At 40.1% G+C, this 14,208-nt stretch overlaps 1 protein-coding gene across 4 annotated transcripts in view; it reads right to left on the reverse strand.

Annotated features, from left to right (window-relative positions):
- Positions 1 to 14,208, reverse strand: part of LOC143033456 (protein ST7 homolog) — a 117,703-nt gene that overhangs the window by 43,934 nt on the left and 59,561 nt on the right. For all 4 annotated transcript variants that reach the window (XM_076198921.1, XM_076198924.1, XM_076198923.1 and 1 more), the window contains exons 3-5: positions 10,241 to 10,397; positions 8,032 to 8,202; positions 3,091 to 3,324 (exon numbers count right to left, since the gene is read on the reverse strand). In XM_076198921.1, the coding sequence (XP_076055036.1) occupies positions 3,091 to 3,324; positions 8,032 to 8,202; positions 10,241 to 10,397 (562 nt within the window). The remainder of the gene's footprint in view (positions 1 to 3,090; positions 3,325 to 8,031; positions 8,203 to 10,240; positions 10,398 to 14,208) is intronic.

Consider the following 14,208-nt stretch of genomic DNA (forward strand, 5'->3'; position numbering starts at 1 on the left):
AGATAGGGTTGATGAAAGAGTATTAGGATGGTTTGGACACATGGAAAGAATGAGTGAAGACTAGTAAAAGAGGTATGGAAGGCAGATGTGGAGGGAGTGAACATGAGGGGGGTCCTAGGATGAGATGGATGGATGGGGTGAAGGGGGCTTTGGGGAAGAGGGGAATGTCTGTTGAGGAAGGATGGGAGAGGACAGAAGACAGGGGTGAATGGAGAATGGTTGTATATGGATGATGTTGTGATGCATGAGGTGGAATAGGTGGGGGGATGGGGGGTGAGGTAGTATGTGTGAGCAAAATTTGACACAGCCCGAAGAGATTTCTCCCTGTCTTCTCCTTTTCTGCATGGGGGGACAGAGAGGGGGGTTGCTGATTTAATGAAGCGGCCTTGCTGTGGATGTGCTGTGTCTTGCAACACTGCCTCTGACCCAGGGCAGAGGACAAGGTGCAGGGATGACCCGTCATCCAGGAGGTGCTAAGATAAGAGGGAGGGTGGAAGGTGGAGGATGGAGGGTGGAGGGGTGTGGAGTGTTTTCGGGGGTGGAATGGGTGGGAGTGATTTTGTGCCTTGTCCTTTTTGGCTACCTCCCCGGTAAGGGGGAAGAAGCCTTGGTATATGTATGTATGTACCACCCCATCCACATATAAATTGTACAACCATGGCAACATGACACATCCCAGGCAAAGTCACACCTTTACCTCAAATCACTAACTCTCTCCATTTTCCATTCTAATTCTACTACCCTTGTAAAAACTTTTGACTGCTCTTAACAGCTTTCCTCCTATCCCATATATCTGCAATACCTCCCACAATGCTTTCCTGTCTACCCTGTCATAATCCTTTCCCAAATCCATAAAGACCCAAAATACATCCTTACCTTTTCCTAAAGCCTTCTCAAATACAAATATCTGTCTTACCACAAAATCTGATCCATGCAACCCCTACCTTTCCTAAACTCACAATATACCTCAGCAATTACTCCTTCTGTTCCTCTCCTAATCCTCTCAATTAAAACATTCCCATAAATCTTTCCAACTACACTCAACAAACGGATTCCTCTGAAACTACTACACTCACACTTCTCTCCTTTTCCTTTATAAAATAGAATTATACAGGCACTCCCCCAGTCCTCCAGCACTCTACCCTCTTTTAAATAAATATTAAACAACCTCACCAGCCAGTCCACCATCACTGTACCTCCTTTTTTAGACACTTTGCATGAGACCCACCTAACCCAGGTGCCTTACCTGCTCTCATCATTCTAATAATTGTTTTCACCTCATCTTTCCTTATTTCTCCTCCATTTTTCTCACTCATCACAATCATTTTCTTAGTGCTTCCCACTGCAAGTACTTCTCCCCCCCATCCTCCTTCACATTTAGCAACTCTCTAAAATACTTTGCCCATCTTCTATAAACACAGAAAATAAAAAAGTGGGGGGTAATGAACAACTACAAAATGTAATTCAAGATGATCTATCACCTGAATCTCACTTTAAGAAAACAACAAGAAAGACATTTGATTTGCTGAAAAATACATGGATGGCATTTCACTGTATGAAATGAGGAAGTGACAAAAGAAAATCAGTGAAAGCCTGATCTGTTCCAGACTGGAATATGCAGCAGTGATACAGTCACCACACAAAAGAAAGAAAAAAATATATACAGAAATAATAGAAAGTATTACTGGTACAAAATGAAAGAACAAGTGGTCATAGTAAGAATCTGACAAAGCAAATATATCTGAAAGACATCAGGAAGTATAGTTTTCCACACAGAAGAATGGATTTGTGGAACACATTGGATGAGAATACAATCCAAGCCAACACAATAAATGAATTTAAGGCATGGTTTGACAGAGGAAAAGAAATAGGACCTTATGAGCACACTATACTTAGGTTAATACTCCCTCTCCTTCACATAGTCTCCTCTTAGCATCCATTCCCAAATGTCTATTCCTCATTACACTCTTCAATCCACCAAGGCATTTACTTGCTTCTCTCAATCTACATTCTACCTCCACCTTCACTCCAGCACTGTATGGGGCAGAAACATGGAACATAAGAGAGGAAGAGAGAAGGAGTTTGAATGTGTTTGAGATGAGGTGTCTGAGAAGTATGATGGGGGTTACTAGGCTAGATAGAGTGAGAAATGAGGAGGTGAGGAGGAGAACAGGGGTGGAAAGGGAGTTGGGAGATAGGGTTGATGAAAGAGTATTAGGATGGTTTGGACACATGGAAAGAATGAGTGAAGAAAGACTAGTAAAAGAGGTATGGAAGGCAGATGTGGAGGGAGTGAACATGAGGGGACGTCCTAGGATGAGGTGGATGGATGGGGTGAAGGGGGCTTTGGGGAAGAGGGGAATGTCTGTTGAGGAAGGACTGGAGAGGACAGAAGACAGGGGTGAATGGAGAATGGTTGTATATGGATGATGTTGTGATGCATGAGGTGGAATGGGTGGGGGGGTTGGGGGATGAGGTAGTATGTGTGAGCAAAATTTGACGCAGCCCGAAGGGATTTCTCCCCGTCTTCTCCTTTTATGCAATGGGGGGACAGAGAGGGGGGAGGGTCGCCAATTTAATGAAGCGGCCTTGCTGTGGATGTGCTGTGTCTTGCGACACTGCTTCTGACCCAGGGCAGTGGACAAGGTGCAGGGATGACCTGTCATCCAGGAGGTGCTAAGATAAGTGGGAGGGTGGAGGGGGTGTGGAGTGTATTTAGGGATGGAATGGGTGGCAATGATTTTATGCCTTTTCCTTTTTGGCTACCTCCCTTGTAAGGGGAAGAAAGCCTCGGTATATGACTGTAATACTCCCTCTCACAGTCTCTTCTTTGTGTTCACCCTTAGATACCTATTTCTTGACACTTTCAACCCCCTCTCCCGACATTTACTCACTTCACTTACTTTATGTTTCACCTCCACCCTCATTCCTCCATTCCCTGCTACATGCAACCTAAAACACTAAAAAGGCTCTCCACTTCCTCCAGACTCTCATCCTTTAAAATCATCTCCATTACCAAGTAAATAAAACCACTAAAATAATAAATGGTAAATATAAATAGGAAAATTCAATGTTTAATAGTATCCTTACTATGTAAGGCCTCCATGAGAGAACTTTGATGCTGAGTAAGTTGTGATTTTCTATAATTTGCTTCAGCATGCTTCAATGCGGTTTTGAGCATCTTCTCTGCATCCACAATAGTTGTGCATTCCTCCTCAGCAAGAAGTATATATGCTGAAGCACACTCTGAGTTGAGGTCAAGGGCTGATCTTGCTGATTTGATTCTGACATCTGGATTTCTTTCCCTCCATGCAGACTGCATTACTGAAAGTAAAATAACAATGTTAATGCCATATAATTCTATTCAAATAGTTAAGTGGTGACCTTCCTGACAGGGCTTTTAATGAATCTGTAACTGAATAGCACCTTAAAATACATCCATGTTAAAATGGAAATATAAAATCCTAAAACATTTCTCATATACATTCAAAGTCCACACTACATACATACATATACCAAAGGCATTTTCCCCCAGGGATGTATCACACATGGCTGTTCAATTTACACATGAATGGGGTGATGTCAGTGGTAAATACAAGGGTAATGGGCTGGGGATTGGAGAGGGTTAAAGAAAATGGAGAAAAATGGAAGATAAGCCAGTTGTTCTTTGCCGACGACACTGCACCTGTAGCAGGATCAGAGGAGGGATTAAGGAAGTTAGTGACGAAGTTTGGAAAGGTGCGCAAAAGAAACAAATTGAAGACAAATGTGTGTAAAAGTAACGTGATGAGATGTATAAGGGGAGAGGATGGCAGCAAATTGGAAGTGAGTACTAAGGGAGACTGGAGGAAGTGGATAGTTCTAATTAGATACTTGGGTGTGAATGTGGCAGAAAAGGGAGAAGTGTACATGGAGGTAGAATGTAGATTGAGAGGAGCAAGTAAATGCTTTGGGGGATTAAAAAGTGAAATGAGAAATAGACATTTGGGAATGGATACTAAGAGGAGATTGAAGGGGTGATTGTGCCAACAGCACTGTATGGGGCAGAAACATGGAACATAAAAGAGGAAGAATTTAAATATGTTCAATATGAAATGCCCAAGAAGTATGGTAGGGGTTACTAGGCTGGACAGAGTGAGAAATGAGGAGGTGAAGAGGAGAACAGGGATGGAAAGGGAGTTGGGAGATAGGGTTGATGAAAGAGCATTGGGATGGTTTGGACACATGGAAAGAACGAGTGAAGAAAGATTGGTAAAAGAAGTGTGGAAGGCAGGGGTGGAAGGAGTGAACATGAGGGGGCGACCAAGGATGAGATGGATAGATGGGGTAAAAGGAGCATGGGGAAAGAGGGGAATATCTGCTGAGGAAGGAATGGAGAAGACAGAAGATAGGAGTGAGTGGAGAATGGTTGTGTATGGATGATGCTATAATGTATAGAAGGGGGTGGGTGGGGGTAGAGATGTGAGATAGTGGGTGTGAATGATAATTTGATGCAGCCTGAAGGGATTTCTGCCAGTCTCCTCTTTTTCTGCATGAGGGATGAAGAGGGTGGATCACCAATCAAATGAAGTGGCCTTGCTATGTCTTGTTGCATTGCTTCTGACCCAGGGCAGTGGGTGAGATGCAGGGATGACCTGTCATCCAAGAGGAGCCAAGAAAAGAGGGGTGGTGAATGGGAGTGGAGTATGTGGGGATGAAATGAGTGACAGTGGATTTGTGCCTTTTGACTTTGGCTACCTCTCTTGTAAGGGGGAAAAAGCCCTTTGTATGGTATATATATATATATATATATATATATATATATATATATATATATATATATATATATATATATATATATATATATATATATACCAATTACTATACAGTAAAACATCAATCTAATACAAATAAATTTAAGATGGCACCTACATTTGGGACCATTGAGGCCAATGAAGGGTACCTAAATGTGATAGTCCTACAAGATGGAAAGCAAAACTGCCAATTTTCAAAACCTGTCAACTCCTTAACTTCCATCATGAGGTGCAGCCCTGAGGTGCAAACACTCAGTCCCCATATTTCTTAGACTTTTTCACACATGGAGAGCTGATACAGTGATTGCTCTTCTTCCCCTACCACTTTCAGTCAGCGCCATAGAAACAGTCCTACACCAATACAACACAGACAACAGTTTGAAGTCTCTTTCCAAACAGATCTATAGGAGGGACCTACAACCATTGCCAGCCATTGTAGGGCTGTAGGTTTTTCACTTACTGAAACTAGAGGCAATACTTAGATTTTGGACTGTAAATCTATTCAAAGTGAATTAGATCAATTTTATGCAAGCTGAATTAGGCAAGTATCTTATTCCCAGACATTTACCTAGTTGTATTCTACAGGACAGTGAGCTATCCTTGTGGTGTCCTGTCTTTGTATCTCACAACATCTAGTTTGTTCTTAAATTCATGTATGGTGTTTGCACACACTACTGTTTCATCCAATTTGTTCCACACATCTACTACTCTGTGTGGAAAGCCGTTTTTTCAGATCTCTTCTGTAACTGTCCTTTTTGAGTTTCTTTTCATGTCCCCTTATTTTTCTTCTATCCCAATTTAATAAGTCTTCTCTATCAAGGACTTCCATGCCTTTCATAATTCTATAAATGGCCACCAGATCACCTCTTTCTCTTCATTCCAGGGTTGGTAGTTCCAGTTCAATCTTTGCTTATATGTCAGTTTTGAAACTGTTGGAGCCATCTTTGTTGTTGCTCTTTGGATTCTTTCTATTTTCCTTATATTCTTTTTAGTACTGGGTGTCCACAGTGTCACTGCGTACTCCAGTCTTGGTCTTATCAGTATGACTAATATTTTCTTTACCATTTCTTCATCCAAGTAATTGAAAGCCAGCTTTATTGATCTTAACAAATTGTAGGTTTCTCTGACTATTTTGTTTATCTGTTTGTCTGGGGACATTGTTCGGCACCATGTGTTTCAACTTCCTATTTGTCACCAAATGTATAAACATTTGGAAATACAGTCATCTGATCATTTGTAAACATGCAGTTTTGCACAACTGCTTGTAATCACACAATTTTGTACCTTATAATTTAATGAAAGTTTTTCAGCACAATGCTAACAGTTTTTCTTTTTCTTAATATTTATTAAACACTAACTGGAGTGATTCACTGTCCATGGTAATGAATAGTGCTTCCTGTTCTCAGACTTAAGCAATGTGCACCTTTCCATTAACCCCTTCCATATGATGATGCCTACGTAGGCGTCATGAGGAGCAAGTGGGTGCGTGAGGATGCCGATGTCGGTGTCTTGATTATATATATTGTAGTTGTACCTGCATGACCCCCATACTCTGTATACTGGCTTCATCATATTCTCTATGGTTATCAAAATTCACGGGTGAAAGAGAACGAGCAACGCACGTCTGGCAGCTAATGCTGCCAGACGTGCGATGTTGGCCCGGAGTGAAGGGGTTAAAACAATACTTTCAGTGTAAAATAAATTTAAAGCAAAATCTTGAGAATCTTATTTCACATTAAACTGACATTCTATCATGATGTATAATTACCAAAATGTTCATGTAATTCAGCCCTAAGTTAATACTTTTAAAATTATCACTGGGATGCTTACAAATTGGGTGAGTGACTAAATTTGACCCTGTTTATGTGAGCCAATATGGGATGAAGAAGGGTCTCTCTTTCTCTCTCTGGTGAGGCTAGGTATGGTACATATTTATTTACCTAGTTGTATTGTACGGGAAGGGAGCTATGCTTGTAGTGACCCGTCTTTGTATCTTTCAGCATCAAGTTTTTTCTTAAAATCTTGAGTAGTATTTGCACACACTGTTTCTTTATCTAAGTTATTCCATATATCCAGCACTCAGTGTGTGAAGCTATTCTTTTTCTGATATCTTTTATAGTTATCCTTTTTGAGTTTCTTTTCATGACCTCTTGCTTTTCCATTGTCATTTTTTAGTAAATCATTCCTGTCAAGGATTTCCATTCCTTTCATGATTCTATATAGTCAGTAGATCACCTCTTTCTCTTCTCTGCTCTAGTGTTGGTAGTTCCAATTTCGATAGTCTTTGTTCGTATGTTAAATTGGAAAGAGCTGGTGCCAACTTTGTTGTTGCTCTCTGTATATGTATGAACAAATTTATGTATGATGAAACCTGCAAGAACAGGAGCTGGCACTATCCCTGAAAATCTGCAAATAGTAGAATCCGCAAATGGTGGACCACAAATATTGCTATCTTTCTGCATTCTACGATTAGGTCATCCAGGAGGTGCCAAGATAAGAGGGAGGGTGGAGGGGAATGGAATATACAAGAGATGGAATGGGTGGGAGTGGTTTCTATGCCTTTTTCTTTTTGGCTACCCCCCATGTAGGGGGAAAAAGCCTTTGGTATATGTATGTATGTATGTACAATTAGGTAAATACCATCTGGGAAGGCAGGGCTTTAAGAGATTATGAGCACAAACTGAAAAGGCCCGTCTAAAGGATGCAAGGAAAGAATTTTCCATACAGATGCATGAATACCTGGAATAACTAACATTTGGCAGTGGTTGATTGTATGTCTTGTTTAGCACTGAAGAAAAAGGAGTGAATGGAGGATAAATGTAAATGGATGATGGGATAATACAGCTTGAAGGGATGTTCTCATTTACTTTATAATGACTGATGAGGTGGGGGGAGGTGGGGTCTTGTATGGTGAGGCAGATAGGAAACCAGCTTTGGCTGTTGTCCCTACCATAGGAAAGTTTTGTCTTGCTGTACTGCTTTTAACCCAAGTAGTATGGCAAGGGAAGGGGTGACCCTTCACCCTTCAACCCCAAGGTGCTGAGATAGAAGAAGAGGTTGTATGGATTTTTGTTTCTGATGTGGATGTTTGCCTTGACCTAAATATCCTTTTTATAAAGGGAAAGAGCCATTATTATACATATATATGCTTTATCAAGAGCTGTAAAGACAAAATGAACTATTTGGTAGTTGTTGAAATAATCACATGTTTCTGAGCCAATAATATATTAACACTTACTTTCATATTCTTGTTTTCCTGCATCTGTTTCACATGTAAAGAAGGTCTGGTGGTCTTGAGCAGAAAGGTTCATGTCATAATATGTTAGAGGTTCCTTCTTGGTTGACCATGTTAACCGCTGGTACTCTGAACCTCGAAACAAATTCAATGGATTCCTCCATACTTTGCATTCTGCAATTTCCAGGAAATTGTATATAAATACAAAAGATTTTTACGTTGCTTTATAATGGGCAATGTCTATGAATTATCTTAAGAACCAGATGAAAGCAGAGGGAATTAAGGCAAGAGATACAATAGCAGAAACAATGAAAGAAAAGAGAGCTAAGACTTAAAATTACTTATTTATGATATCACTTAGTAGTGGCCTGTGAGGAGATGAAATGGGGGACTACAAACATATACTGTACATCAATGTCAACATGCATGTAGACAGTGTTGTACATGGTTGCAGTTTCCCCATTTTATCTCAGCATAAAGTGTCCCTGAACCCAATATTACAATTACAGGCACACAAACTTATATAACTTATTATACAATTGATCACTGTTCCATAACTCAAGTTTACATGAGTAATCATATAACCCCCTGATACTGCCATACCATTCAAGAACCAAACTAGCATGTCTGGACTCAATACCATTCAGTATTAATACGGTACAAAGAACGATTTTTCCAGTATTGCATTCCAGTTTGCAATGCATTCTCAGCCATTTACTACACACATCTTTTTATGAATTGCAGTTGCTGTGATGCAGATGGAACTGTTATACTCCTACCCCATTTTACATCTACTCTCTTCTTTGACTTCCTCACCTTATATTTTGCTTCTCTTTTCTTCTTGTGCCTCTCATATGCTTCCCAAGTCCTACCTTGCAACTAATCCACATATGCTCTAATTTTCTTATCTACTACCGACTTCACCTCTTTGTCCAAACATTCACTACCTTTCCTTCTATTCCCTTCCTCAACCTAAGTACTATCTTTGCACATTTGGTCACTTCCTCCTTGAAACATCCATTCTTCTTTTCCTCCAACCTCCCTATCTACCTCATCACCTCCCCTCTCTACCTCACCACCTCACATACATCTCTCAGCATCTGGTATTCCTTCTTTTCTTTCTGATTCAGTTTGCTAAATCTCAGCACCTCTATACCTCCCACTTTTTTCCTCCTGCATTTTTCCTCCATTTCCAATTTCCCTTCTACCAAAAAATTATGTGACACTCCCCATTCTTTTCCCTAAAACCAAGAATGTCCAGAACTCTTCCTGTATTTCCTTTTGATACTACTACATAGTCCTTTTATGCCCCATCAACCACCCTTCTGTCTACCACCCCTGCCCAAATATGCATATGCTTGGCCCTCTTCTTAAACACTAAGCTATCATCAATTCCCTTTCTAAATAGATTTACAACATAATCTCTCCACTAGGATTCTTACCTGGTACTTGAACTTTCCTACTACTCCATCTTTTGGTTAACCTTATCCAGCATTGAGATCCCCTAATACCTCTATATTCACACTCCCCCTAAGATTCTCTTAAACACCCACTTTTCTCACAATTTGAACCATGTGCACTCACAAAAATCCACATATTCCATCATAGTTTCACCTTTATCCATCATAATCAGCCAATGCCCTCCACTCTACCATCCATTTTACTATCTTATAACTTTCCAGAAGAGCCACTCCTTTGCTCCCTTGTCCCTTCATCACTCCAAAACTCAAACTGGTTCTTACCCTTCAACTTAGTTTTGCTTGATGGTAAGAAATCCATCTTCCCTCACAAGCTTCCAGTTGCTTCCCTTTTACTCTTACATGTACCACAATCATGCACATTTAATGATCCAATTATAATGTCTCTGGTGAAAATCAGCTTCCCTGACCATTTTATGCCCTTGACTTTTTACAGGAGGAACAGAGTAAAGATCCCTAGTCCACATGCATTGGAACATTGTGATTGAATTCTTTTCCCTCCACAACTGGTGGATCCAGAAGAGTTTGAGCTACAGATGCAGTACAGGACAAGTTCTAGTAGTCAACATTAAGGAGGGACAGCTGTAGTACAAAAGTGTCATCATTCCTTTACGAGTAAAGATAGATGAATGATGTATAGCTTTGGTCTATAGGGGATCCCCAAAACAGTCCCTAAAGTACTTGTTGCATGTTATCGTGCATGGGGTTTGGTTTAAACAAAGTTCTACACCAACCTGGTACAGTCTGCTGATTATTGTTGTTGTTAGAGTTGCTTGTGTTGTTTTCTGGAGTTGCAGCATCACCTCCACCTATCCAGGGGCTTAGATGATTCAATGAAACCTGTTCTATGAAGGAAGTCCCATATTTTCGAAAATACCACCACTCAAATATCTGAAAGCAATGAAATATATGTCAGAGAGATTAAGAATAACAAAGAAATTATTTTTGTAAAGTATGTTCATTAAGTGAAAACCCTAGGTTTTTAACATAAACACACATACAACTGTGGGTAAGAGGGATACAGTAACCTTTAAAGAGATTATGGAGCAGCAGTGAAAATAATTTGGTAGGCTAGAAGGAATTATGATGAAAAAAAAATGCAGAGATGTAACTGACAACACTAGTTGTGTTATACTCTTTGGGTGGCAAGAAAACCAAATCACTTCATGGAAGGTATGCCAGATCCAAAAGGCTAGGAAAATCACTTATGGTATTCTGGGAAATTTCTCAGTTGTAACACATCAGATTGATGACATCTTTAGGTAAGGTCAGTACAAGAGGAATGGCTTGCATCTGCTGGAAATAAGATATAAATTGCAAGCCATAGCAAATGAAGTAATCAGCAAATCTTGGAATTTAATATGAGAAGTTTAAAGATATCTGGATTAGGAAAGACTTGCACAGGCAAGGCAGACTCAGTTTTAGGATAGCAGATTATTCAGGGTTGAAGAAATTCTTTGAAAAAGTAGACTGGAAGGAATTCATGAATGCCACAAGAAAAATGAGGAACTGGGAAATCTCTGACATTTACATCTAAGGGATGAACAAACATGTGCTAAAGATTAGTGGAAGGATGAAGCAGAAAAAAAGACTGGTTCAACAAAAGGTATGAGGTGGGAAAAAAAACAGGGACATGGCTTGAGGAATATAGAGGAAGAGAAGAAGCAATAAAATGAAAGAATCTTACAAATAAGCTACAAATGACTATAGAAGTAGGTTAACCCTTTTTTTTTTTAGTGTGTATCCCTTAGAGGATACAGTATCACACATTTTCCAATGGATATTTCACAAAGACACCACATGGAAACTTGGATATTTGATTTCCAGCCAATAGCAGCACTCCTCAGCTCTCTATACAGCCAATCAGAACATCTTAGGACAAGGGGGGTGTTGTGCAGAGAACTCTGAAGTGACCAATATTGTCAGAATCATCATAGCATCAAGAAGTCAACAAAATTTTATGTACATTTCATAACACAAAACTTATATTTTGGAAGGTAAGTTTTTGAATCTTTCTCAAAATATAGCTAAGTGATTGTACTTTATGATGTAATGTGAAGTGTGTGAATTTATTAGAAGTTAGAGAAAAAGTGAGTGATACATATCTGTTTTTCTGTGCAGAATAGGTGTCGCTGCTCCCAGCAGCCATGCTAGTACTGGTTGGGTCACACAGCCAGATTTTGTTACATTGAAAAATAATAACATTATTTCATTATGAAATTAGTGACTGTGATTAAATAGGTGATGTATTATCACTGTTAGTGGTTACAGACAGCTTCTTCAAAGTAAGGCCTCTTAAAACACTGCTTTTCATCAACTCCCTTTCTGGCAGTTCCAGAAAGTAGCAGAGACCCCTTACCAATCTATAGACAAAGTCATGGTGGCTTATATGGGCACAAGGGGAGGCAGTCTTCAGCAACACATAAAAAATAAACATGACAAGTGGGGGTACAAGTTATTCTGTCATGGAAGTGTCAATGGATTCATCCATGACATTCTTCTCTACCCAGAGGAATCGAAATTCACAAGCAATCACATAGAACTGACTGAAGAAAAACAGCTGTTGCCAGTTAGCACCTGGGTTATTGTTACACTTGCCAAGACTTTGAAGAGGCCAAAGGAGTCTGCCATTTATGCAGACAATTGGTATATTAGCAATGACTTGGTGAAGTATCTGAAGGACAAGTTTGGCACTCAGTATACTGGTACTGCCAGGATCAACAGGCCTGGAAATGCACCGCTGCTGTCAAGGAGATAGAGAAGAAGACACAGAGGGGTTCCTGTGAGTTTCTTTCAACTGATGGTTTTCTGGCCTTGTGGTGGAGAAACAACAAGGTAACACTGCTGTCCACATGTTGGTGTGGAACCCATGAAGACAGCCAAATATTATGACAAGACCCAAAAGAAGAAGGTACCAATCCTTGTCCTGATGTCATCAAGGATTACAATGGGAGGATGGATGGCATTGACAAGTCAGATATGCTGACACATTTGTACAAGACATCAATGAGGGCACGACAATGGTACACGAAGCTATCTGGCTATGCTCTGGATCCCTGTATCTGCAATGCCTGGTTGCTCTACAAGAGAGACTGCAAGGCATTGAAGGAGAAGGTCATACCTCTGAAGGCCTTCAGGATGGAAATCTCCAAGTTTGCCAGGAGTCAGAAGAGCCTTACCCAAAGAGTAACATGCCTCTCTTCAGACCAGCTGCCGACAGTGGTGCCACTATGAAGGGCCAGTAAGCACAACTGCCATATGAGAGTATCTGGTATAATATGAGGGAGCTACACATACTGGTGTACATTAGTAATTGCTAGACCTGCAAGTACTGCTCAAAGAAGGATGTCATTCACCAGTCATGCTGGATCTGTACTGTGCACCAGGTAGCCTTGTGTTTGTTGGATACCAGGAACTGCTTTAACCCCTTCCATACGGTGACACCTACGTAGGCATCATGAGGAGCAAGTGGGTACGCGAGGATGCCGATGTCCGTGTCTTGATTATATCTATTGTAGTTGTACCTGCGTGACCCCCATACTCTGTAAACTGGCTTCATCATATTTTCTATGATTATCAAAATTCACAGGTGAAAGAGAGAACAATCAGCGGTGACTATTTTTTATAATGCAAGTATTATGACGCAACATCGTACGTCTGGCAGCTAATGCTGCCCGCGAGATTTTGGCCTGGAGTGAAGTGGTTAAGAGCTTCCATTGTGTGCCTTCTACCAGCACCTCTAGCCACTCTCCCACTCCATCCTCCTGATGAGTGCCAAAAGTGTTAATGCACTCCATTCTCTATGGAATTATTTTCCAAACTCTTCTACTAGTTCTTCACCAATGGATATAAGTTGGTTGTATTTCATGTTTGTGATTTCTCCCTATTTATCATTGCAGTTCTCATGTATATTTTTATTATTTTGAGTAGTTTTCCAGTCATTGCATTTCTCATTGTAAATACATCTATATTTTTGCATTTTTGTACAATAAATAGTACATGTTCAATATTTCTTTGTTTGCTTAAATGGTTTACATGCAGTCTTGACAAAGGTAGAAATGGTTATGAATCAGAATCTTAAAACTTTTCTGAGTTGCAAAACATGAGCCCCTACTGGCAATGTACCCCTTACGGAAGTATCATGATTGTCCATGTTACGGCCAAAATATCCTTACAGGCCACAACTTTGGTGCAACATTGCACCATTCTAGTGCACTCAAATGAAAAATGGTCATATACAAAAGTAACTTAGAATGGATTGAAAAATAACATACTAAAAGATTTTTTTTTTCAAATTCCAAGTATTTCTATGGGTGCCCAAAAAAGGGTTAATTTACACAAGTTTATCTTGTGTGAATTTGGAATGTTGCTGTGGATATGTGAATTTGGAATGTTGCTGTGGATGTGCTGTGTCTTGCGACACTGCTTCTGACCCAGGGCGGTGGGCAAGGTGCAGGGATGACCCGTCATCCAGGTGCTCAGATGAGAGGGAGGGTGGGAGGGGTGTGGAATGTATTTAGGGATGAAATGGGTGGGAGTGTTTTTATGCCTTTCCCTTTTTGGCTACCTCCCTTGAAAGGGGAAAAAAGCCTTGGTATATGTATGTATGTATGAATTTGGAATGTGACTGATAAAATAATAATAATTTTTAATTATACTATAATAACACTTTCCTTTTTTTTACATTCATGGATAGAAAATT

Source organism: Oratosquilla oratoria, chromosome 15 (genome assembly GCF_046742065.1).
Source record: "Oratosquilla oratoria isolate Oo_2021 chromosome 15, ASM4674206v1, whole genome shotgun sequence".
NCBI classification, from domain to species: domain Eukaryota; kingdom Metazoa; phylum Arthropoda; class Malacostraca; order Stomatopoda; family Squillidae; genus Oratosquilla; species Oratosquilla oratoria.